Source organism: Felis catus, chromosome B2 (assembly GCF_018350175.1).
Source record: "Felis catus isolate Fca126 chromosome B2, F.catus_Fca126_mat1.0, whole genome shotgun sequence".
Lineage (NCBI taxonomy): Eukaryota > Metazoa > Chordata > Mammalia > Carnivora > Felidae > Felis > Felis catus.
The window spans coordinates 17,662,085-17,688,975 of record NC_058372.1 but is presented as its reverse complement, the minus strand read 5'-3'; the positions used below and the strand labels follow the sequence as shown (position 1 = coordinate 17,688,975).

The following is a 26,891-nucleotide window of genomic DNA, read 5'->3' as shown; positions in this document are numbered from 1 at the left end:
CCTTCTGTGCCACCTCCCGTACCCTTTCTCCCACCCCTGCCCCATCCCTGTTACCATCTAGGAATTTAAGCCATTTCGTAAACAGACTTTGAGCACGTCCTTTGGGCCTGTCTTGTTCTCTTTAATGTAACCGTTCAAAACTCTCCATTGATGCACCACCCATCGGTGATCCTGCCCCATGACCTTGACTGACGTGTCTTTCTTGGGCTTCCCCATGGTCAAAGCTCACATCCCACTCCTGAGCGGAAGCAGCACCCTCTCTGCTGGTCTGGGCACTCTACAGAGCTATGGTCGGAGGCTCCAGAGCACTGTATGGTGTTTCTGCCTAACATCGTCCCCTCAACCAAGCCAGTGCTCCCACACAGTAAATTTAATATAACCATTATATTAAGCCATTAAATTTATAATAGCCATTATAGCCTCTACTCTAATTGGTCTTAAGTTTTTCTTGTAATGACCATTTTCTGAAATAGTTTTACCTAGTATTTATATACTAATAATGCTACATAAAAGGCCATGCACTTTTTATTGAAATGAAGAATTAAATGTCTAAAATTAATTACTAAAATATCCCTTTATTAAAAAAAAATTCCTGAGTAAAATTGGTCATCTGGAATACCACACAGGCACACGTTTTAACTTCTTGCAACCAAATAAGAATAATCTCAACATGCTTTGCTTTAGTGTAAAAATCAATTTATTATACAACAATCATACAGAATGCTTTTTATCTGTCTACAAAGAAAAATGGCTTCTCCTGCTTCCCTGTCCACCCCAATCATGATATTATGTTCTCAAGTACTTTCAAAAGAAAAAAAAGTGATATCCTTATTTTCCAAATAAGGAAGACTCTAGAAACATCATAAAATGATACGGAAGTATCAGAATGGTCTCTTACAAAGTGCGGTTCTGCCCATCACAGTAAATATCATTTTTCCTTACCAATAAAAATAGATACCTCTGACGGGGATAGGGAGGACCTTATCTTTCAAAAAGCCTAACTGGTTCAATGTATAATTTTGATGGGTTGAAAATGTCTCTTCATTTCCATTTAACATTCCATTTTGTTTAAAAAAATTGAATTTGTAACATGTGCTTATAGTATTAAATATTTTCATTCTTATGAGTAAAAGGAAATTCGGGCACAAAAGTTTTTAACAGATTAGAGAGTTTTTTTCCTGGTTCTAGGAAAATCACATTAAATGTAGACATTTTTTTTTTTAATTCCAACGCTTAAAGACAGGTTAAAATATTTACCTGATTCAGTTTTTGTGGCTAAGACTTCATAGCTCTTGTATCAGCCCTTGAATGGTTTAAGGCTAGAAGTGTTTGGTCGGCTTCACAAGAATGAAAGCCCCAGTGGGAAAATAGCATCCTAACGCCTCTAAGTTGAACTTGGAAGTACCAACTACCCACGTTTTTCCCTTCGATCTAAGAGGTTTCCAACTGCCTCGTACTTACAGCTGTCTGGCTTTGCCATTCTGCCGAAGGCTGGCTTCCCTCCTTGCTCTGCCAGTATGGGGTCCGTGAGGTCACCAAAACTGCAGGTGTGATGCAGAGTCTGAGACTTTAGGGCCTCAATGACATTTGAGAATAAGCTGCTTATGATGAACAACCAGTGAGGTCTGCTTCCCTCTGTGTCTCATTTTTACCTGGAATGCACTTCGGTCACCGATTTCAGCCCTTGTTTGGGACCCCAAACTGCACTGGAGTCCAGCTCGCGTTTTGTTACAGAGGAGAAATAACAGAACTCCTGGAAGCTAGCCCTTGTTTTGAAACAGGTTTCTGGGAGAGGACAATACTCGTAACACTGTTAGGATGGGATGGGAGGAAGTGGGGGTTAGGCACCCTAGAAAAATCAGCTTTAGAAAACTTAGAAAAATAAATCCAAGAGTAAGTGGGTGTCTGTTCGATAAAAATGGACCAAGTGCCCACATGTGACATGCACGCATCTGCACAGCACGTTTCCCACGAAGACCAGCTAAGGCCAGTCACCTTCCACAAAGCAGGACGGGGCCTGAGAGGGTAGCGGCCACGAGCGGGAAGTGGGAGACCTGGATTGGTGTCCGTGGTGCAATGCCGTCCCCAAGTCCGTGCTACTTTTTAAACGGGGGAAATAATTTTCAGACTAGAAAGCAAGGGGGGGGGGGGGAAGGACAGAGAAGCACTCCCAGATTGAACACCGGGTAATGGCGAGCATGCCTTTCTGGCACTTCCGTGTTTGACCTTAACATTATGACCTCAAAGTTATTTTAAAGGGAAGAGCGGAAAGAAAAAGCGTCAAAGTTGGCAAGTCTTTTAGTTTCATAGGGCATAAATCTTCCTCACATCTTCAAAACATATTGTTTCCATGCTTGATGCAATTTAGTAGTAAAAGTCCAATATTTAGGGAGGAAAAAAATATTTATGTTTTCCTCCACTTTTGTGCTTGTTCTCAGGAGAACTCGTGTTACCTGGGCAGGGGTAGGATATACGGGGTTTGCCAAACTGGCAGTTTTCACTGTGGCTCATTACCAGCCCAAGGCTCATGTTGGGATCTTTCCATAGTCCTCTTTTTCTTCCTGTTTTCAAAAACTTAACCTGAAAAGAGTGACATCAGGTATTTGGGGATAATACAAGAGTGGACAAATTCAATGTCTATTTTGCCCCAACTGCTCTGATTCATAAATATTCCAGTGGCTTAGTCTTCCAAGGAGAAGGGAAGATTCCCTGATCAGAAAGCGGGCAGCCAGATTCAGATGCTCCTTTTAAAACCGATCATGGTGTCCATTTACGACCTAAACTAGGGTAATTTAACATGGGAGGTTGACAGGACTACGTGAATAGTTAAGGAAACCAAATTAAAAAGTGAGAAACTACTCCTATCTGAAGCCCCTGAGCTATGAGGATTTGGCAGAAGAGTTTTTCTTCTTAGGAAAAGTAATTGTCAAAATCAAATACAAATTTCATTACCATATCACTAAGTTGAGACTTAGTGTAGGAATTTGACAGACTCTACCTTAAGAGAGAAAAGTTGTGCTAGATTCTCCTGTCTTCCGTTTAAAATCCATTTTCATATTTTCTGGGGTCAGGTCCTAATGGAACAAATGGACTGATTACACACTGGCGAGCAGTGCTTAATATAGATTAAGACACCCTGTAGTTAGAAAGGTAATTAACATTTTGTTTTAAACACTTCAATCTGAATAAAACTTTTTATTTGAAGACTGGCTTCGGAAAACAAGGCTCCGTGTTTCCTGGCTTTGTAAGTGTATAAGGCGTTATACCGATGGTTCTGGTGAGGGGGTCAGTCTGTGGGGAGGAGACAGAGCCGCACCAGTTCTGAGGTCTACAGAGTTCGGTGTCTGAGGTGACACGTGTGTTGACGGAAGCATTCAGTTAACAGATTAACCTAATAGCAATATATTAATACATTCCGGGTACAAATGATTTATAAACTCAAAAGAAATTATGCTAAAACATATATAACTTTCAATTCAGTCTTTGCTTTAAAACAAGCGAATCTGTGAGGCTATTATATATGCTTTGTCTGTTACTGGGCATTTACTGTGCTTTCTTGTTTATTACCCCATTAGTTGCAGCGAAGCAGGCTTTGGAGAAACCGTTCTTAACTTCTTTCCCTGCAGGTGGCTCTTGCATATTTTTCTTCATTGGCTTTTTTCGGTACGTCTGTTGGATGCGTATATTTTGAAGAGAGGGAAAAAAGGATTCTTGAATAAGACTTCAACATGGCATATAATCTAAAACAGTTCATGATTTTATTGGGTATTGGACAGGTAAGAATTTGTTTTAGTTTATCTATTTTGAGAGAGGGAGCACAAGGGGGGGGTGGTGGGCAGAGAGGGAGGGAAAGAGAGAGAATCCCAGGGCTTGAACTCACGACCTGTGACCTGAGCCGAAATCAAGAGTCGGATGCTTAACCGGCTGAGCCACCCAGGCCCCCCACCAAAGAAGAATTTTTGTCTGACAATTTTTAAGCTAATGGTTAAAACTAAAAATTGGGTAAAAACCGAGACGGATATGAATGAATTCCAATGAAAGGTTGTTTCTGTCACCTTCTCTACACTGGTTAGGATTTATGTATTACAGGACTGGCATTCAAATTATTCTGCATTAGTTGCTTACTTGCATTTCCTAAAAATTAGATCCTTTCCAATTCAAGTTGGAAAAAATGCTGTTATCTTAAAAGTACCAGTATCCAGGATTCTGGCTTGATTTGGTTTTTGGCATATCCTTCTTATTCTGTCCAAATACCTGATTTTGTCTCATTTTCACTTTTTTTTTTAAAGCACCTATATTAACAAGGGTCAAGCCTGAAATTATACACTCAAGTCTAAAGGAGTAAGACTCTGTGTGAACCAAAAAGTAGGGTCAACGTTTTGAACGCCCACTGCCCACCCTGCCGGCTACCTGCTCATCCTCAAGGTTCAACACCAAGTGCCACGTTGACTCACTTAGCTTTCCTGTTAACAGTTTTGCTGTGTGAGTTGTTTTTGTTTTTTTGTTTTTTTTGGGGTTTTTTTGGGTGGTTTTGTTTGGTTCCATCAATGGTTACTTCTTCAGAAATTCTCAAAGGAAACTTCTATCTGTTATAAAAGACAAAGCCTAGCCAGTCCAATGGTGCTGAAAAGACTGTCAGCAGTTCACTTTCCCACAGTTGTACTTTGTGAGAAGCCACCACAGGTTAACCTTTAGCAAATGCCAACTAAAAAAAAAATGAAGCATTTATTGTCTAAAGAAAGAAATACAGTTGATTTCAATTTGGAAAGTACTGTTTGGAATAGAAATGTATGTTCTCATCTTTTTTTCATGAAGCTTACTTTCTATTTCCCCAGCCCACAAAGGAGAGCAATTTAAACTCTACCACCACCTGAGGCCTGCACTCTGCTCCCCCCTTCATCAGTTTTTGTATTAATGGAGTTGCTTTAATGTCGTGTTTTGGAGCCCTGTTCCATTTAAATTGTTGATTAAAAAGAAAATGACATTTAGTAAAGAAAAAGCCAATGTGACCTTTCCACGGTGGCTTGCCTTAAAAGAATTTTTTCCAGATAGTGAGGTTACAACATCACCGTGCTGATATAGAAACGATTTTTTACTATTCAATTCATTCAGCCTGAATTCTTCTCCATTTGTATAGAGGCCCTGGATTCAGATATAAGATCCTTGTTTCATGTTTTTGTCCCATGTTACCAATGTGTGACTTCATTCAACTTTTTATGCATGCACTGAAAAATGTTTAATAAAATGCCCACTAAGGCTATTCAGGGTGGTTTTCCTTCGAGGGGAGGGCTTGGGGGCGGGGGGAGAGTTAGTTTTCACTCTCTACTTTGCGAGCCTCCATCACCGACCAGCACGTGCTAGCGGATTTCCTCGGCCAAATTAAACACCAATGTAAGGCGAGAGCGCAGTCGGCTATGTTCCGCCACCAGAGATGTACATTTCACTTACCTGAACGTAAAAATTTAAGAACAGGATGACTAAGGTGAGCATGTAGGACGACTGGAAGATGAGACAGCCGAAGGGGAAGCCGCAGGGTTTCACCACCGCGCTCAGCGTGTGCGTGATGGTCAGCACGAACTGCACCTGCGGGGGGGTGGGGGGTGTCACTGGGGGGCGGCCAGGCCGAGCCACGCAATACACCATTTGGAAATACGAAACATTTAGAAGTCGACTCCTGTTACTCCCTAGGTTTTGCAGGAAGAAAGCAAAACTGCGGAAGCAGCCCACTATCCTACCCAGAAATTTCGCTTGAAACGATGCTAGTCAGTATATTTAATTGCCTGCTCGTTTTCTCATGGAAGAGTAGCAGTTTTGCACTTATTTAGATAAAAATGAATCTTAAAATTAACATCTGTGTTAAATCACGGTCACTTCGAAGCAAGGAATAAGGTAGCTTATTTCGACACACTAGATTCTAATCCTTAAAAGGTTCTTTTTAGAGGAAAACAGGCGGCCTCCTCACACACAGCAAAGCCTCTGCATATGGGGACAGATTTCCTTCCTCCATGAGGATATTCGATGCTTCACAGGGAGAGGAGCTGAACGAAGGGATAACATACCAGCTGAGCCTGCGTGAGGTATTTCTTCCACCAGAGATACTTGTGCATAGATGGAAATACAGAAAGGCCATAGTAGGAGTACATGAGAATGTGGATAAAACTGTTCAGTGTGGGTCCAAAGAAACCTGTAAAAGTATGGGATAAAAATTACTGCTCATTCTTCATCAAAGGAGACGGATTCTTCCTGTGCAGCACGGCTGAAGATGAGTCACACCTGTGGCACTATCATCTGCCGCAATCCACACGGTGAATTCACCCTCGTTTCCGCACTCTTGCTCCAGGATTCCGCAAAAGTCACCGAGATAGGACAAAACTGGATGGTTTTTCAGTCAGAGTGCCAACCACACAGGTAATTCCTGATTTGCAAAGGCTTTACTGTCCCTTAAGCTGTTGTTACTATCGAGTGATCAGGGAGAAAATGAAATGTTAGCTTCAAACCGGTGGCAGAATTCCTTTGAAAGAGAAGTGTCTCTGCTTCCACTATGCCTCTGATGAGCCATTCCGACTGTGGAAAGAGGGCCTTCGGTCTAGGGCTTAACAAGGTGCTAAAGAGTCCAGGAGATCAGGCTGCTCTTTACATTTAATAAATTCTACCTGAAAGGGACCTAGAACCAGGAGAGCTAGAGCAAGGCGAGAGAAGGTGCAGCAGGAGAGAAGGCTGGGATGGGATGGGATGGGGCGGGGCGGGGGGGGGGGGGGGACGGACTGGCCAGTGAGGCTTCCCAGCGGCTGGACCATCTCATGGACTTCTAGGACAAGGAATGTCTAAAATCCAATTACAGGACATTTCTGTGCTAACTTGTGCCGTTATCACTCCCCTGCCCCTGCCGCCACCTTCGTGAAGTCCCTGTAGCTTCCGTCAACGTGGGCAAATGGTGTTTCAGGAAACCAAAGGAAAAAGAGAGAAGTTCTATGTTGCTCAGCTAAGAGGCAAAAGGATTTAGTTTGAAGGGGTGAGATGTCAGAGACGGGTCTATTTGTTGGAAACTGGGAACCCACTGTCGTGAGGATTAGACCAATCGATACACACAAAGTGCTCACGACAGTGCCCGGCAAAGCAAACACTACCTCTGTTACGTTGGGATCCAGATGGCTGGGCTGTGACCTCTCAGTCCTGCGTGGAAGGGGCTGTGGGGTTAGAGGACCCCTATCAGCTATGTCCCCTTAGATACATTAGTTTTACTTTGTAAATTTTGATTCTGTCACCTGGGCAATGGGCAGGGTAACTGGCTCTCTGGGTGGTGCTGGGATTGAGTGCATAATGCTATGGAAACTGAAAAGTGCAGTACCTACGCTGGCTAATGAATTTAAACTCTGTAGCCTGGTTTTCCCAGTCTAAATCAAGGTCTGGTTAGATCCATGCAAATCAATGAATGAGAAACAGGGGTGTCTGGGTGGCTCAGACGCCACCGCCAGAATCTAGTACGTACTCAGCAAACACTGGCTGGAATAGCCGGTTACAGCAGTATTTCTTTACCACGTGAGCTTTCATTACCGTGATTTAATGGGGTATGATTAAAAAAAATTTTTTTAATGTTTATTTATTCTTGAGAGAGATAGAGCATGAGCAGGGGAGGGGCAGAGAGAGAGGGAGACACAGAATCCAGGCTCCGAGCTGTCAGCACAGAGCCCGACGCGGGGCTCGAACTCACGGACCGTGAGATCATGACCTGAGCTGAAGTCGGACGCTTAACCGACTGAGCCACCCAGGCGCCCCTGGGACATGATTTTTATAATATTTTAGGTTGACTATGAATTGTCACACACACCACATTTCATCTACAAGAATCCCAGGTCTTTACATGGGGATTACGTGAGAAGGAGGTTTAGATGTTGAGTGATTTGTAATGAAATTGTTGACAATCACAAAAAATAACCTTGATAATTGCTTGATATTGATTACGGTCTGTATATTGATGACAGCATTAAGTTTATCATAGTTTTAATCACTCAACTCAAGAAGCCAGATTTGGTCCAGGAGAGAGTTAAAATAAAAACATCTTTCCGACCATTTCATCCCCAGCACTTTCCTGCTTCACACTCTGGTTTTAATTTGCATCTTCATAGTCACGGATATATTCCAAATATCCTTGACATTTTATTTATTTTTTTAAGTTTATTTTGAGAGAGAGGGAGGGAGAGAGAATCCCAAGCAGGCTCCACACTGTCAGCACAGAGCCCGACGTGGGGCTCGATTCCACGAACCGTGAGACCGTGATCAGACGCTGAACCGACTGAGCCACGCAGGCACCCCTCTCCTTGACATTTAAAAAATATCTCTAAGATCCCCAAATCATTTTGACTTAAGTTTTACCTGTTCTGAGTTTTCACAGAAGATTTTTAAAGCTGGGGATATAAGACAATCACATAGAAAGTACCTCAGGTCAGCAGGGACCCATTAATGACTGTGAAATCAATGCAGTGAGAGCGGTCATCAGCTTTTTGAAAATGTGCAACAGAATTAATGAAACGACAACAACAAAAACCCAAAGTGCATCACAGAGCTAGGGTAAATATCTCCTGAAATTTCTGTTCCACACAAAGTGCATACACGTAAAGAGGCTGTGATATAAGGCGCGTTGTAGCTCTCAGTTAAAACAAACGTCGGAAGCCACACAGAGATGTGCCTTTAACTTTTCAGAATGGAAAAAAAAGTCCAATCTATAGGACAGCCGAGTGATGACCTCCACCAAGTGGAAGGTGCTGGATTTATTTCGACAGGAGTCCTTCAGCCCCTGGTGCTGGAGTAAAATTACTCCAGCTGGGGTGTGTGCTTCTGGCCCGCGGACATTTGGCGCAGGGGGAAAACAAAATGTATTTTCACAATTTAAGGTAACGCTCCCATTCTGCAGGAACGAAAGACGAGAAAGTGGCCACATGGGCAGCCGCGTGCTGCGCCGTGTGCCTCCCTCTTCCGTCTCCAGAGCCACATCAGTACAAGAATATTCAACCCCAGGCACCCACTAGAGGCCTCGCGAGACCATGACACGGAACTGAAAAGGCAACAACAGAACTTACTTTGCCCGCAAGGTATCCAGTTCAAAACACACCACCAGATGTTAAACATGGAGGCATGATGGTATACGTGAAGAAAAGTAATCTGACTGGTTTTTTTCCGCAAAACAAAGAAAATTGTGTCCAGGAACTCTATGGACTTGGAGAAGTAGTACCACCACAACACCTTGGCTACCTGTAAGGATGTTAAAACAGGAAAAAGAAAAGGTGAGCCAATGAAAATGCTCCCCCTGGCTGCCCTCCCCGCCCCCCCACCCCCAGCAACCTGCGTGATGCCGCACTCCACCAGCGGGCGTTTCTGTCTCAGGCCATCACCAAAGCACCTTCCTGGCATCTCTGCCCCCAGCTTCTCCTCATTCCCAGCAATCCACCCCACTCTGGTGAAAAGGAGTTGCCCCTCCGACACGTGTGATCTGATCAGGTGACTCCCCTGCACCCGCCGAACACGGGCTCGTTCTCCAGTCCAGCCTGCGCCGGCAGGGATTTCCAGCACCCTCTCTGAGCACAGCACCGGGCGCCATCAAGGCCGTCTGCTCCCTCTTCCGGCACTCGCCGCCGACGGGGCCCCTGGGCCTCCTGGCACCCTTCTCCCCTCGTCCACCCTCCTTTGCTACCGCACGCCTGGCATCCTTGAGGAACACCCTTAAATGCCTCCTCCTAACCCTCTCCTCGCCTTTTCTCAGGCCTCATCAGCCACGTCTTCCTTTGCATTTGGAAACTGCTTTATGCCTCTGCTTGCAGTAACCATGGCTGTGTAGTGAGGGTTAATGCGACCGAGGGCAAATCACACAAGGCAGGGGCTGTCTCATCTCTGCTCAGGGCTCAGCTCTCAACAGATCGCTACTGCTCATTACACTAGGTCTTAATTTTTTCTCTAGTTCCCTACTGTGCGCGTGTTTGGTCTCTTAGCTGTGCTGGAGCCCAGGAGCCGTCTGTAAGTGGACGACTACTGCTTTCGTGTCTCCTCCTCCTCGGAAGATTTAAAATCCAGGTGCTTCCAGGTGTCATATGGAGTGTTGAATCACTACCTTGTACACCTGAAACTAGTATTACACTGTATGTTGGCCAACTGGAACTTAAGCAAAAGCTTAAAAAAAAAAAAATCACAATGCTCCTCCCTCCTCACTGACGTGGTTGGTGGGTCGGGATTCCTACTTTCCCTCCTGAGCCCCTTACAAGTCTCAGCCACAGGGAAATACTTTAACGGCAGTGTTTTTAGCACTAACATTTAAACGTATGAGGAGAGTGTGTGTAAAAGGAACTCTGAAGTCAGAATATCATGCTCTATTGTCTGCCTGCCAAGAAGACAAGGAGGTGTGCTGGTTTCCATCTTAATGTTTGAGAGTGTGATTCAACTTCACAGATATTAAGTCAAATACAAATGTAAAACGACAATGACCTTTAGAGGATTGTGTGGTAGCCCAAAGTGCGCTGCTCTGTGATAATACATTAGAAATGGGTGCAGAGAAACCTCTATATATACTTTTTTCATACTACGGCTTTGAAGATGTTTTTTAAAATGCATTCTGAAATGTACGTCTTACTATGAAAGATTTTCATTAAAAGGTTTCTGCTAATAAGTATGTTTTTCATTATAGAAAATTTCAATCAAGGAGAGGAAGTATAAGGAACCTGTGTTACCTATCACTAAACTTCAAAACTTTCAATATGATTCCAATTTGTTGGATCAATTCTGTTTCTCAACATTTTTAGGGGCTGTACAGCATATTCTAAGCAAAGGCAAGGTATCATTTCATCTATAAAAACTACCAACAGAGAGGAAGGAAACTTTTACTTCACCATAACCACGATGTCATTAGCTAATAAAATCAGGGACTCCTTAATATCTACCAATAGCCTCATCCATGGTCAAAGTGTCTTAAAAATGGCCTTTTAGAACTGATTTAAATCTGGATGCAACCAAGGTCCAGCTTGCACTGATTTGATAAAGTTTGTTAGTCTTTTCTAATCAGTAACAGTCCCCTTTCCTTGCTTCCCTTCTTCCGGTCTTTTCTTCATGAAAACTAGATCAGTTGTTGCATGGAATTTCTAATATTGTGAATTCCTAATGTTATTTAACTTCTCTATCCCCCACATTTTCTGAAGCAAAGCAATGAGATTTAGAGGCTTGATGGGCTGAGACTTAGGGAATTTGGCAGGAACTCTGAGTCCATGGTTCTGTGTACTTCCTGGCACATCACGCTGGGAGGGCACATCATTTCTGGTCGTCCCGCTGGCGTTCGTGATAGAGTTCAGGTGTTAACAGCTAATCCAATTATTATGAAGTTCCGTTCAGCGTTCATCCGACAGTTTTATCCCTTATGGATGACGGCCGAACAGATCCATGATTTCACTAGGAGTTGCAAAAGGGTGATTTTCTAGTTCTCTCGTTACTTATGCACTTTTCTATAGAGAAGAGCTCTCTCTCTTCCTCTATTTGGAAATTCACACGTGAAAAGCAAAGATCAATGTTTGATTCTTTCCCTTTAACATTTTTCCCCTAGAAAGAGCTGGTGTTCTAGCAACCTTCAGAAGACAACAATGTGTTTTTTAGTATCATTTTAAACTCATGGGTTTTTACTAAACTTGGTATGCTTCAACCCATTCCAGTCAGTATTCTTTTTGAATTGTCCCATCTTGCATGCTGGGAGTCCCTTCAAGATGGCTCCTCGGTCTTTTTGTCATGACCTGGGTAGTCTGGACAGCTTACGTGCTTTCTGTCACAAGATGTCCTCGATTTTGCTTATACACATTTCCCACCCCAACCCAGGAATTGGCCAGTTCTCTAAGAATCCTAATCCCTTCTGGTGGAAAATTATATTTAGAAAGCACAATCTGGGTATTCACTCCTCACTGCACTGGGCTGTCAGAGACTAACTAGGCCTTTTCTGTAGACAGAGCTAAATAACACATTTGTTTTTAGAAAGAATAAAGCTAATTCTGATATTTCCAATTTGAATCTATGATCAGTGTTCGCTTGACTTTTTAATTGGTATCTCTTTTCTAGGTCTCAAATACTAGTTGTAATGATATTAAGATTATTAAATACTTAACTTCATCCTACAGTGTACCTTTAACAGTCTCAGAGAAGCAACACCAGTATTTTCATTAATAGCAATCAAAAAAATTACTGAATACTGTTAAGATACATCCCCGAGGGATGGTCAGTCAAAACACCATGTTTTAAAGTCACTTAATACACGGGTATATCCATTTCTTTGAGTTTCCAAGTTTTGGGAGGAAGGCTGCCTTGCTTTCTTTTTAAAATTAATTTTGTTTCAAATAATGTAAAACACTTAATGGTTCCAAAATCAAGTATGCCATCCCTACCACCTCTGCCCAGTTCCTTCACCCAAAAGGAAACACTTTGTTGGGTTTTGGTTTATTCTACCATGGTTTGTTTTAAAAGCAAACACACACACACATATATTCATATCACTTCTTACACAGAAGGTACTATATTATAAACACGGTCTGCAAGTTGTTTTGTTTTGTTTTTTAACTGAGATCACGTCCCAGAGATTACTCTGTAAGAGTATAGAGATCTTCGTCATTCCGTTTTGCAAAAGGAACCATTCCTAGACAAGCCATGGTTTATTCAATCAGCTCCCCCATAGTTGGACATTTGAAAAACATTTTTGTTACCAAGTATTTCTATCAGAACATGACTCCCTTTCTTATGTAATCCCAGCCCCATCCTCATATCTGGAAGGATAAGGCCTCCTCTCCTTTTCTAGGAGAAACGGTTACAGATGGTCTATTAGCTTCTCAAGACTTACCCGGACATCGGCTTCCCCTGCACTGGTGAGATCTTGACACTGTAAATTGTAGCCTCCTTCCCAACTGGAGAGAATAAGCTGCCAAAGAAACAGAGGGGGAAAAATTAACACGAACATTTGAAAGAGGACTAGATTTCCCATTCATGTTCCTGACTGGCGTCTGTCTGTTCAAGGTCTGAGTAGAAACTTCCCAGCATCTGACTTTCTCAATCCTGTCCCCAAACATGTTATCAAAGGAATTAATTCTTGCTGTTGAATAGATACCAATAGTTGGTATGCTTTAATGGCTATAATTTACTTCTGAACTTTACATTGGCCCAAAGTAACAGAGTTTAGCTATCATTTGAGTAACAAAATATTTTATGTAAGGAATCATCTAGTCGTATGTTTCCACAGGTAAAACACAGAATTAAATATAAACAAATGCAAAAACTACACTAAAATTTTAATAATACTTTATGTTGGTTTATATTTACCTTAGCTGATCATCTCCATAATTTTATTACGTACATATTTATTACCATTTTACAGATGGGAAAACAGGGCTCAAAGGTTCTTAAATCATTTTCTTCACTGTATTTATGCTACTTGGTACTCAATCATGTGTGTGATTATAAATGATTAATATTTATATCCCTCATTATGTTCAAAAACCAAAAGTCTCCATAAAGATCTGTGTGTTTTTTGCTCATCTTTGAATTCACCATTCCTTGCCCAATGCCCAGCACATAGAAAACACCCAATAAATTATGAGAAAATAAGCTTTTTATACTTTGTGGAAAATTCTGCCAAAGAAGTTCTCTCTCTCTTCTTTCTGGCTATTACTGTAAAAACTTAAGATTCTAGAATACAAAGCAGGTACAGACAGTATTTTTCCCCTTCATCAAATTTTATTTATAGGAAAATGTTTAACCTTTCCAACTTCAGGAATAGTAGGCAGTCGTTTACAATTGCTGAATGAAAACTATCTCTGGATATAAAAAGAAACCTATGGTCCTGACAAGTTTGCCAAGGACTTCTGCATATTTGATATTTGTGTATATTGTTAAACGATCACCATGAGGAGTCTAGTTAACGTGTTACATAAGGTATGCAAAGGCCTACTATTTGTGGCTGCTCATCAGAGATGTGTAAAGATACACCCTGCAGAGAAATACACAGGGGGAGTGATAGGATGTTAAAATCGAACACTGAAAGCCGTCAAACTACTAAAAAAAACCATTTAGATGGTTTAAACTGTCTGACAATTTAAAACCTAAATAGAATTAAGCAGCCGCTCTATGAAAGACTCTATGTGCCTTGCACAGGCCCATTGCTTATCCCCTGGCGGGCTTGGCAGATGGGAGCCATCCATCCTGGGTGTTGAAGGAAAGGAAACCAGGCTGTTGGACAGGGTTAGCCTCAGGAGGTGGAGCCTAGCTTGCTCCAAAAGAGGTCTAGGATCCCTCCGCTTCTCCCCATTTCCAACTCCTCAGTCCAGGCCACCGGCATCTGTGACAACAGCGCTCCAACCGTCTCCTGGACTCTGCTTCCGCTCTTGCCCCCAGCTCACTGTCCCAGTTCATTTTCCATGTAGCGGACGCAACCATGTATCCGAGATGGAAGATCGATCACTCCCCTCATTAAAATCCCCCAGTGGCCCGCCACGATACTCAGAATAGAAGCCAAACTCTTTACAAGGCCCTCTATGTTCTGCCACCGCTCTGCCTCGTCATGAACCATCCCCTCCTCTGACCACGGAGGTCTAGCTGCACTGTTTCTTTTTTGTGGTCTTTGACCATCCCAAGCTTGTTCCTGCCCCAAGGCCTTTACGTTTGCTGCTTGTTCTGCACGAACACAGTTCCTTCAGATCTTCATATGCTTGATTTCTGCTCAAATATCAGAGGTCTTCCTGCCCCCCCCCCCCCACCAGCCCACCACTGGTCAGCGTTGCAAGGGGAAAGGCGGGGTTGTAGAGCCTAGAATAGAATCTGACACACTGTAGGAAACTCCATACGTATTTGTTGAAAGACTCTAAGTAATTTTAGCAGTACCTTCCTGGCCCAAGCAAACATCTGAACTGGGCTTAACAAGTTAGCAAGGTTCAATCAACCCATCAACTAGTGGCTGTTACACATACCCCAAAAGTGTCTAAGACCGTATGCCTGCCCTGGAAGAGGCTACAATCAGAGGACAGCAGGAGGCAATCAACAGCGGTAACTTTGAACCAAGAGCTATAGGAGTGTGAGAAGAGCACAGTGGACAAGCAATGGATAACATTCTTGTAGGGAAGGGACTAAGTACCGACGTTCTCCCTAAAAATGGGTTGAAGCCATTTACTTGTCCAAACACTACTGTTCTTATTCCTGTTAATGGTGAATAATATTCACCTTAATATTTACACAGTGTTTTCATATTCATGAACTCCTGCTGTGTACTGGTCTATGAGCTTTTCAAGTACAAAAATCACATGTTACCCATCTTAATATCTCCTTGGCTGAGTATACAATTCACAGCACCTAGTGGATGCTCACAGAATGTTGACTGAACAGAACTGACTAATCCTTCTAGCAGACTCATGAGTTAAGTAGAACGAGGACCAAATCTCCATTTGACTTCTATTTTTTTAATGTTTATTTATTTTTGAGACAGAGAACATGAGTGCAAGTGCGGTAGGAGCAGAGAGAGGGAGACACAGAATCCGAAGCAGGCTCCAGGCTCTGAGCTGTCAGCGCAGAACCCGATGCGGAGCTTGAAGTCACGAACTGCGAGATCATGACTGGACACTTAACTGACTGAGCCACTGAGGTGCCCCCCATATTTCCATTTTAAAGACAAGTCGTGTAAGGGTCAGAGAGCCTAATTAACTGCCCCAGAATTACAGACAGTGACACCTGCATTCGCATCTGCTGACTCCAGTACTCCGAAGTCTCCAGCTGGTATTCGGGCTTCCAGTGTGGTCAGACATTTGGCTGCCCTTCTGACACAGGTGCTGCTTCTGAAAACAATCTAAGGAAGAATATCTTTCCCTTTGTTTCTTCCCCAAGAAACTAACCCTGTCAATCACTGTCTCGCAAGCTCCTCTAGTGAACTAAGATTTACCTCGTTGAAAACCTACATAAAAATTCCCCTTCCGGAGTCAGGTAAATTAGGATCACTGATGCGACAGGACTGTAGGGGGGGCATTCTAGACCCTGAATTCCATCTGCACTCGGATCACGGAACTGTGGGCATCGGTGTTGTAAGTCATGTTAAGTAATGGTTATTAAGCGTCTTCAGAATGGTGCACAGCAGAGCAATGCACAGATTGAACTCTGTGGCCGAGAGGATCTATATTTTACGTGAGGATTTATCTTCTTTTAGAATTCAAGGACCAGGAAGGCAACTATACTTGTGCCATTGTCAGCCATTTGTAACTGACATGAATGATTTTATCCTGTTCCCTAAGAAAGGTTTTGTCTTGTTTTTGTTTTCCCTCTGCTCGCTGGAGCAGGTTTATTTGGCACTTGTTGATTTTCCTTTGTGGCAGGCAGAGTGAAGCAGGCTTTGGGTTGTACAGAAAGCGCAATTGTTACTTGTTCCCTTTCTTGTAAAATGACTTGGGTTTGGCACGTTACAAAGGAACGGGCGATGCATGATGTAATGAGGGCAGCAGGAGCGGGGCTGGAATCTCAGCCTGGGACTCCGCAGTCAGTCCTCAGAAACCGCGATGCCCCCGTCACGGGGGACCAAAGATGGAGGGAGTAGTCTTTAAGGGACTGTGTATCTGTATTTCCGACGAACTGCATTTGATTTTTAACTTAAAAACTGCTCTGTCCTCAAGAGCCGTCTATTCTCAGGCAAGTCATGTAACTTTTCCAAGCCTCAGTATCATCATCTGTAAAAGGAAAAAACTAGCACATATGGGCTTTAAAGGCCCATTCAGATCTAAACTGTGACTTTGAATTATAGTGAAAGACTAAGGATTCAAGAAATAGGCCTAGGGGCGCCTCGGTGGCTCAGTTGGTTAAGTGACTTTGGCTCAGGTCACCATCTCACAGTATGTGGGTTTGAGCCCTGCGATGGGCTCTGTGCTGACAGCTAGGATCCTGGAGCCTGCTTCAGATTCTGTGTCTCCCTCTCTCTATGCCTCCCCCCTGCTTACGCTCTCTCTCTCTCTCTTAAAAATAAACATTAAAAAAAATTTTTTTTAAAGAAAGAAACAGGCCTAAATTGGGATGAGAAAAATTCTCAGAAACAAAGATTTCCCCAAGATTTTCTGACGAAACAGTATCAGACGCTGGAACAGCTCCTGAGATCTTGAGGAACGGTACTGAGAGCAGCGCTGGATAGTTCTGGAAGGCCAGATTTACTTCTCAGAGACGCGCACTTACCAGACTCCAGCGTTCCTACATAGACACTTACCTCTGCCAGCATATACACGGAGAGAAGTGTGATTCCGAGATTATACAAGGTGAGGATACCCCTGAGGGAGAGAGCATGTCTGTTCTTCATGTATTTGTTACCCAGCCATATTGAAAGCAGATACAGGACAGTAAGAAAAAAGGTAGGAAGGTAAGAGTCCAACATGAACCATCCTCTGACTCGAGAATCTGAAAGGAAACACATACAGTGAGAATCCTAAAGGGGGTGCTTCTGTTTAGTTTTAAAATATTATCACATGTATTTAAAAAGTTTTGGGGTTTTTTTTTGTTTGTTTGGCCTTTTGTTTTTTGCTGAGGTAGAACATGAGTTTCAGGAGCACAACACGATTCAATATTTGCACACCCTACAAGGTCATCACCGCAATAAGTGTACTTAATATCCATCACCTTACATAGTTACAAAAATTTTTCTTGTCATGAGAACTTTTAAGACCTCCTGTCACATATATTGTATGTTCCACACTGGATACAACAAATAACAATACGACAAGAACCCACAAGAACCCGAGTAATAAGCCGCGATAAGCAGGACTGGAGTTACAGTTCTGAAGAAGAAACCCCTGGGGTGGGAGGAGTTAAGGAAGATCTCATGGAGCAAACAGGGCTTAGGCTGAACCCTGAGTGACGGGGACAGGTGATCAAGGCGGGCGGTAAGAGTTCTAGCGTCTTCTCCGGAACAGTTACTATGTTTATTTATTCTAACTCTAAACAGGACGTGCCATCATGCCGTTGTGTGGATGAAAAACAGCTCAGAAAGCTACGGTAACCTGCCGAGGCCACACAGCAGGGGGCAGCAGCGTCAGGATCTGAATTCACCTCTGCTGCCCAGCACGTTCCACCCGGTGCTGCCTTCCTCGGTGGACTCTGGAGTAGGCAGGAGAGAAGGGGTATCGACAGCGTATACTGGTTCACGCACCCCACACCCCGCAGCTCGGTGAGGACCACCGTGCGGTAAACCAGGCAGAGTTTAGAGCTCAGCTGAGCCAGAGCCGTGGGACTGAACCCAACAACCACGGGAAGCTGAAGAAGGCAAAGCCTTGGGGGCTGATGATTCAGAGGTGAGGGCAGAAAATATAACCGAGGACTGAAACCTGACCATGGACTAGAAGTATCAATAGCTAGGAGGCAAGAACCAAGATACAGCAAGTGTTCCTTGCTCTGGAGGGTGAAAATGTAAAAATCTGCATAAAACACACATAATAGATCTGTAAGATAATTAGTTAACATCTGAATAGAACGGCAGGCACAAAGTGATTTTAGTTCTCTGTTCTGCTCTTTTTTGTTGTTTCAATAAAGCAAATAATTTGGCCCACAATGATAAAAACTGGCATGTTGTTTTTAATCTCTGTCAATGCGGTTGGAAGGAGCTGGTTTCTCCAGCCGATCATGCCCTTTCCTCCCTCTCTCTGCTCTCCCCAGGCCTCCGCCCCTCTCTCTGCTCCACTCTACCCCTCGCACGCCAGCCCCCCTTACTCCACCCCCCCTGACAGACAGCACAGAGGAAAGTGCCTTCTCAGGCTCTGTCCCATCACCTGTTCTGTAAACTCCTCCAGTTGTGATGGAGAGAACACGGCAGGCGAGGGGCCCACCTCAGCATTCGTGTGACTAGCAGAGACCTACCTTCACACAACCTGCAGGAAATCACTGGTCGGAAAAGTCTGTCCCATGTGCCACTTCCTAATGTTCACCTCTGAATCCAAATCCTATGCACCCATGGGGCGCCTGGGTGGCTCAGTAAGTTGAACCGACTCTTGATTTTGGTTCAGGTCATGCTCCCAGGGTTGTGGGATCGAGCCCCGTGTTGGGCTCAGTGCTGAGCCTGCTGAAGATCCTCTCTCTCCCCCTCTGCCCCTCTCCCCCACTCGTACTCTCTCTCTCAAATTAAAAAAAAAAAGATAATAATAAAATAAAATACATCCTACGCATCCTCTAAAAACCAGATAAATGTCCTGCCGTCGGAAGGGAGCTGCTGCTTCTTACCCTTTCCTACTACAGCTCTCCACCTGCGTAACAATGTAATTATAATTTTATAATTAATGTGTTATTATGGCTGGAACACTGTCATCACAATTTATATTTACTGAACACTTATTCTGTGCCAGGCACTGTCCTAATCAAGCTTTTTACATGTATTGACTTAATTCCCAAAGTAATCTAATTATATAGTTGATATCTCAAATAGTTTTGAGGTATAACTGATAAACCTGTACATATTTAATGTGTATAATTTGATGGGTTTGGACTTATGCAAACTCCCACGATGCTATCACCACAGTGCAGGTAACAGATGCATCCACCATATAGGTGATGTAATTATTGCCAGTTTATGTTTGAGAAAAATTGAGCCACAGAGAGTGAAACAGTTAAATATTTGCACTAAACTGCTACCCCACCTCCTGTTACGGTGTTATGGATTGAACAGTGTCCCCCAAAAGATATGGTTAAGTCCGAACTCCTGATACCCGTGTGACTGTGACCTTACTTGGACATAAGGTCTTCACAGGTCTGACCCAGTTAAAAGATGTCGTACTGGACTAGGTGGGCCCTCGCTGTGACCGGTGTCCTATATTACAAGGGGAGATGTGGACACAGGGATGCGAAGAGGAGAAGCCACATGCAAATGGAGGCAGAGAACAGGGAGATACATCTCCGAGCCAAGCAATGCCAGAGATTTCCGGCAACGCCAGAAGCTGGGAAAAAGGCAGGGAGCACTCTTCCCTAGAAACTCAGAGGGAGCACTGCCCTGCCAGCTCCTTGATGTCAGACCTGTAGCCTCCGGACCGTGAGAGAATCAACCACTGTTGCCTTAAGCCACGTGGTTTGTGGCACGTGGTTACTACAGCCCCGGGAAACCAACACACGTGGTCTGCTTCACTGCTTTGCAACTACCGCCGAGGTGGCAGTCTGACCTCCCGCCTAGAGACAGACCCCAGGTCTTACGCTCCCACCGTGTCTCACCCATACCTCCACTGAGTCATGCAATCTAGGCCAGTCGGCAGGATGAGCCCAGTACAAAATACAGCACCTCCAGTGGTTCGTTTTCTTTTGTCATGGTCCTGTAAATGCTTGCCGCTTTTGTCAAGGAGGAGAGTTAACTGTCCCAGCCCAGAGAGAGGAACAAATACTTGCAGTAAGATTTATCCTACCTTTGGGACATTAATGGTTAACTGCATCTGCGTCGGGTATCTGCCCAGGACAAGATCCCCTGATGCCAACATGGAAAAGGTGACTACAGAAGAGACTTGGGGACACCCGGGGAAGTCTGCTAGGTGGCCTCCCAGTCAACTTAAGCTTGTGCCACTTTTGGGAAAGGGAAAGGGATGCTGGACGGCCCAGATGCTAGATTCTCTGTCACCGTGGAGGTCACCCGACCCGGTTGTCAACTGTCAATCTTCCCATCTCCTCGCCACAAAGAACCTTCCATAAACATGACCAGAGCTGAGTAAACAAACTGCAATCCTCTCTGTACGTGGACCCCTATCCACATAGTTCCAGATCACAGCAATCTTAGCAAAGGCATAGCTCGGTGTGAACAGAGACACTGTTGTTCCACGCTCTGGTGCAAGTGTCCAATAGAAGCCACAGTTGCCAAGAAACCCTGCGTGCCCTCTACGTGAACCGTCCTCCTCTGCACCCACGAGAACTGTGAGGCAGAGAACATATTCAATAAGGGAGCTTATGCGATACAGAGATCCTGCCTTGCCTACCCCACGGGGTCACCACGAGGACAAATGGTGGTGGGTGGGGGGCCGGGGGGGGGGGGGAGGCGACTGAAAATATTTTTAAAGCTCTAATAATCACACAGCACCATTATATTAAAATCATACAAACAGTCGTTCATCAGACGTTTATAAAGCCTAGGCAGAGAATGGAGTGGTCTAAGTAGTCTCTAAACGATGCTGTTTGGAGGTTTTTGAGAGACAGGAAAACCTCATTTCCCTAACCCAACAGTGCTGAGGAAAGAACCCGGAGAGAGGCACAGATTCGCCACGGTTTGTGAACCAGCGAGGCCTAAGTGAAACGAAACACGTTGTTTGGAAAACATCCACTTGTTTGCGATCTATGCAGGGTGACTAAGATGCCCAGGGAAGCGTAAGAAGCGCTGCAGGGGGACGGCACGCCACAGTGAGTCTAAGTGACGGGTGACACACAAAAGAGGGGGCGCGCAGGGGCTCCAGCCCACAGCACGGGCGGAGTGAGCTCACGCCCCCAGACACACGAGGGCGGAAAGAAGGAAGGTGACTGCGCGGGTGAGGAAGGTGGAAGGTGTGTGGGCGGTGGCGCCAGGAGAGAAAGTAGTCCCGGTTAGCAGGTGGCTCCGGCCTGCTCTGGTGGCCCGAGAGACACCGAGGGGAAGGGCTTCGCTGCATTCTGTCCCTGCTTGTGGCTCCTGGAACTTTAATCCCAGGAAGGTTGAGCAGGTGCACTGAGGCTTTCTAGATGTTCTGGAGGAGGATATCAAAGGGGAGGGAAGTTAGATCTCTAAATGTTAAGTACCATACTGTCGTCAAGGTACCAGAAGGGTGCCTGGGTGGCTTAGTCGGTTAAGTGTCCGACTTTGGTTCAGGTCATGATCTCCCAGTCTGTGAGTTCGAGCCCTGCGTCAGGCTTTTTGCTGACAGCTCAGAGCCTGGAGCCCGCTTTGGATTCTGTGTGTATGTCTCTCTCTCAAAAAGAAACAAACATTAAAAAAGAAAAAAAAAAAAAAACCACCAGAAATGACAAAACCCTCTTCTGCAACTAAATAGTTTCCTTCCACATGAAATTCTCAAGTAGCTTACTCACCTCGAGGTCCAAACATATTGTCCAAAAAAGCATTGATTTCATCATCAAAAGCCTTTAGATGCTCCTGAAAAGATAAAAGAAAACATTTAACTCGGTTTTTTGGGAAATTCAAAACAGATATGTAGTTGCCAGAATCTCCAAGTCCTAGCTTCAAGGACTTTCGGCTGCAAACACTTACGGGAAGGGGACCAGTTAAACGCAGTCTCATCCTTCATAAGCTTGTGTGGATTTAGAAGGAAAAAATTCTGTTGCCTAAGGAAAGGAAAGAGGCAGTCCTGAAAAACAGGCTTGGTACATTTTTAAACACTGAAGGATTATTGACCTTAATTCCATTTCCCTCTAAAATGCTTAGAGGCAGAAGCTTTTCCATAAGCAACTTCTATTGTTGCAATTAACAGGAGTCACGTGCAAGCAACAGGGAGGGTCTATACCTGCAGGATATAATGTAATTGTTAAATAAAAATTCAGCTGAACTGTTTTTCACAAAGTTCAATCTAAAGCTTTAAAGGGGACTTATTTTTCAAATAAGGCAATGAAGCACTATAGCTATTTTTCCATAATCTAAAAACCTTTATATTTTGTTTTCAAAACCTTTCTTATACATGAATATATATTTAATATTACAATAAACAGCATCTCTAGGGTACATCAGGTGATTACTGCCACTTTAACTGGATTCAGGATAGGAGAATTTCTGCTAAGAACCTTATGGTTGCTAAACTGGCTACAGGCTCTGGATTTAACTCCTGTTCATTCTGGTGTGCTATTATGTTGCTCAAAATACCTGTGACAGTGTTCCCTAACCTTGCCTACAATGGTCTAGTGCACCTCCTCAGGCAAAAGGAAGAAAAGACAAATTTGCCCAGTGTTCGTGGGAAAGGGATCTTTGATGATGATTTGGGGCTGGTGGATTGGTGAGGTGAGCGTCATCTCTCAGGATGTTCATCTAGAACATTCTCTATAATCAGCCACCGGAGTGCAGTCAAAGCATCTCATTTGCAAAGAAAGTGTAAGTGCCAAAGAAGAGAATTAACTTGCTGGCATTTGAAAAGAAGATCTGCGGGTTTGGTGATCAGCCTCTACCATTTAGACCTATTTCTTACTTGTCACTTTGATCCTGAGAAAATTTCAAGGAAACTTAGGTATTTGCGGACTTTAGGAAGCTCGAGAGAGTGGAAGAAGATTTAATGACGACATCTGTTAGCACCTACACCTGCTGGTCATGTATTAGGACCTTTATTATATCATAGTATCTCTATAAAAGGTATCTGGGCTAAACCAAGATTGGAAATTTTTACAGAGTGTTTTGGTTTCCATGAAGGATATCTCAGGAGACCTCTAGTCTTGAAAAGGTCACTAACCTCACATTTCAGTGTGACAGAGTTAAGATTTGTGTTGCCATTAGAACAGAGAAGATCTGTCCTGAGGCCTCTCATTCTTGAGCAAAGAATGTTAATCTCACTGATATATCCACCTTCATAACAAATACCAGTGAAATCTTCCTCTCATTGCCACATCCACCCACACATGTTTAAAGGTTTTCGGTCTGTTTGCTACAGTCCAAACTCCATTTTCCAACATCTGGAGGTCTAAGAAAACTCTAAAGGTCACAAAGCTTGTATTCGTTCTACAATGTTGCAGAAACTAAGTCACAGTAGAAGACCAGAAATAAAAGAAAGCAGAGGGGAAGATAATGAAGAGAGAGCAGAGAGTGAAAAAATGAATAAGAAAGGGCATTCTACACTAATACCCTGATAATAAAACCAGACAAAGGCACTACAAAAACATGACAAAACAAACAAAAACTACAGGCCAATAGCTCTGATGAACATAGATGCAAAAATCCAACCAAATATTAGCAAACTAGATTCAACAATACATTAAAAGGATTATTCACTACAATCGTGTGGGGTTTATCCCAGAGAGGCAAAGGTGGTTCAATATTTGCAAAGCAATTGATATATCACATTAATAAGTAGAAAAGTAAAAACCATATGATCATCTCAATAGATGCCAAAAAAGCATTTGGCAAAATACAACATACATTCATGATGAAAAAAACTCTCAACAACATGGGTTTAGAGGGCCCATACCTCAACATAATAAGGGCCATATTTGAAAAACCCACCAGGAGCTAACATCATACTTGACAGTGAAAAACCAAAAGTTTTTGCTCTAAGATCAGGAACGAGACAAGGATGTGCACTCTTACATTTATTCAACATGGTATTGGGAGGTAATAGATGCAGGAATAAGACAAGAAAAGGAAGTAAAAGGAATCCAAGTTGGTAAGGAAGAAGTGAAAGTGTCACTATTTGCAGATAACTGAAATAGAAAACCCTAAAAGACTCCCATCAAAAATCATTAAAACAAATAAATAAATCCAATAAATTTGTAAGATACAAATTAATGTACAGGAATCTGTTGCATTTCTATACACTACTAATGAAGTAGAAGAATAAATTTAAAAAACAATCCCATTTACAACTGCATCAAAAAGAATAAAATATCTAGAAATAAATTTAACCAAGGATGTTCAAGACCTGTACTCTGAAAACTAGAAGACACTGATGAAAAAAACTGAAGATAACAGAAACAAATGGAAAGATATACCATGCTCATGGATTAGGAATTAATATTGTTAAAATGTCCATACTACCAGAACAATCTACAGATTCAATGCAGTCATTATCAAAATACCAACAGTGTTTTTCATGGAAATAGAATAATTAAGTATTAAAATTTGAATGGAACCACAGAAGACCTCAAATGGCCAAAGCAATCCTGAGAACAAACAAAGCTAGAGGTATCACAGGTCCAAATTTCAAGATATACCACAAAGCTGTAGTAATCAAAACAGTATGGTACTGGCATGAAAACAGACACACAGATCAATGGAAAAGAAAAGAACCCAGAAATAGACCCAAACCTATATGGTCAATTAATCTATGACAATGAAAGCAAGAATACACACAACGGGAAGACAGTCTTTTCAATAAATGCTGCTGGGAAAAATGGAGAGCTACAGGCAAGAAAGTAAAAGTGAACCACATTCTTACCACCATACACAAAATTAAAATGGATTAAAGACCTAAATGTGAGACCTGGAGCCATAAAACTTCTAAAAGAAAACATAGGAGGTAATTTCCTGGACACTGCCATTAGCAATATATTCATGGATGTCTCCTCAGGCAAGGGAAACAAAAGTGAAAGTAAACTACTAGGACTACACCAAAATAAAAAGCTTTCGTACAGCAAAAGAAACCATCAACAAAACGAAAAGACAACCTACTGAATGGGAGAAGATATTTTCAAAAGATATATCTAATAAGGGATTAATATCCAAAATAGATAAAGAACATGGACAACTCCACACCAAGAAACAAATATTCCAATTAAAAAATAGGCAGAGGACATGAACAGACATTATTCCAAACAAGACACACAGATGGCCAAAAGACACGTGAAAAGATGCTCAACGTCACTCATTGTCAGGGAAATGCAATTGAAAAATGCAATGAGATACCACCTCGCACCTGTCAGAATGGCTAGTATCAAAAAGACAAGAAATAATAAGTGTTGGTAGGATGTGGAGAAAAGGGATCCCTCGTGCACTGTTGGTGGAAAAACATATTGGTGCAACCACTGTGAAAAACAGCATGGAGGTTCCTCAAAAAATTAAAACTGAACAATCATATAATCCAGTAATACCACTATTGGGCACTTACCCAAAGGAAATAAAAACACTAATTTGAAAAGACATACGCACCCCTATGTCTATCGTATCACTATTTACAACGGCCAAGACATGGAAGCAGCCCAAGTGTTCATCAACAGATGAGTGAGTGGATCAAGAAGATGTGATGTATATACACACTAGAATATTAGCCAGCCATAAAAAAAAGTGAGATCTTGTCATCTGTGACAACATGGGTGGACCTAGAGGGTATTAGGCTAAGTGAAAGAAGTCTGACAAAGAAAGACAAATACCACATGATTTCACTTATATGTGGAATCTAAAACACCAAAGAAAAAAATATACTTAAATACCGAGAACAAACTGGTGGTTGCCAGAGGGGAGGTGGGTGAGGGGACAGGCAAAATACATGGGATTAAGAGGTACAAACTTCCAGTTATAAAACAGATAAGTCATGGGGATGAAAAATACAGTCAATAATACTGTAATAACATTGTCTGGTGACACACAGTGACTATTTATCATGGTGAGCACTGAGTAATGTATAGAACTGAAGCAATATGTTGTGTACCTGAAACTAATAGAACACTGTATCTAAATTATGCTTCAGTAAATAAAAATAAATAGGTCAGTTTTTGTGGAATCTAAAAAAAAAAAAAAACAAAAACAAAAATCCCAAACTCACAGATACAAAGAACAGATTGGTGGTTGCCAGAGGCAGCGGCGTGGGGGGGTGGACAAAATGGGTACACACTTCTGTGTAAAATGAACAAATCATGGGGACATAATCTATAGCATGATGACTATAATTAACACTGTACTGTATATTTGAAAATTACTAAAGCAGTAAATATATCTTCAAAGTTCTCATCACACACAAAAAATTTGAACTGTGTATGTGAATCAGACTTAGTGTGACAATCATTTTGCAATATATACAAATATTGAATTATTATGTTGTACTCCCGAAACAAAGAACATAGAGGTAGGAAATTTAATATAGGTCTCTTAAAAACAGAAGCCTTCCAGAAGGAGATGCTACTGCTGTTGAGTTCTGAAAGACTCTTAGGACATCGTCTAGATGGAGAAGGGAAGAAAGAGCATTTCAGGAAGAAGAATCATCATATGCAAATAGACTGAGATGGGATTCACT

General features: G+C 42.7%; 1 protein-coding gene and 2 long non-coding RNA genes across 4 annotated transcripts in view; 2 read left to right on the top strand and 1 right to left on the bottom strand.

Moving 5' to 3' along the window:
- Positions 1–679: 679 nt before the first annotated feature.
- ELOVL2 (ELOVL fatty acid elongase 2) overlaps positions 680–26,891 on the bottom strand; it is a 66,942-nt gene continuing 40,730 nt past the window's right edge. The window contains exons 1-8 of one of the 2 annotated variants that reach the window (XM_011282182.4): positions 22,220–22,270; positions 22,042–22,105; positions 17,237–17,424; positions 12,854–12,931; positions 9,078–9,249; positions 6,060–6,184; positions 5,449–5,583; positions 680–3,669 (exon numbers count right to left, since the gene is read on the bottom strand). In XM_011282182.4, the coding sequence (XP_011280484.3) occupies positions 3,544–3,669; positions 5,449–5,583; positions 6,060–6,184; positions 9,078–9,249; positions 12,854–12,931; positions 17,237–17,424; positions 22,042–22,105; positions 22,220–22,249 (918 nt within the window). In that variant the 5' untranslated portion in view covers positions 22,250–22,270 and the 3' untranslated portion in view covers positions 680–3,543. Of the gene's footprint in view, positions 3,670–5,448; positions 5,584–6,059; positions 6,185–9,077; positions 9,250–12,853; positions 12,932–17,236; positions 17,425–22,041; positions 22,106–22,219; positions 22,271–26,891 lie in introns of those variants that run through there. The other variant, XM_023253687.2, reaches the window with a different exon arrangement.
- LOC123385302 lies at positions 3,640–5,260 on the top strand. The gene is made up of 2 exons (XR_006597569.1): positions 3,640–3,776; positions 4,290–5,260. It is a non-coding gene; the product is annotated as an uncharacterized LOC123385302 (long non-coding RNA).
- LOC123385303 lies at positions 6,181–9,182 on the top strand. The gene is made up of 2 exons (XR_006597570.1): positions 6,181–6,408; positions 8,912–9,182. It is a non-coding gene; the product is annotated as an uncharacterized LOC123385303 (long non-coding RNA).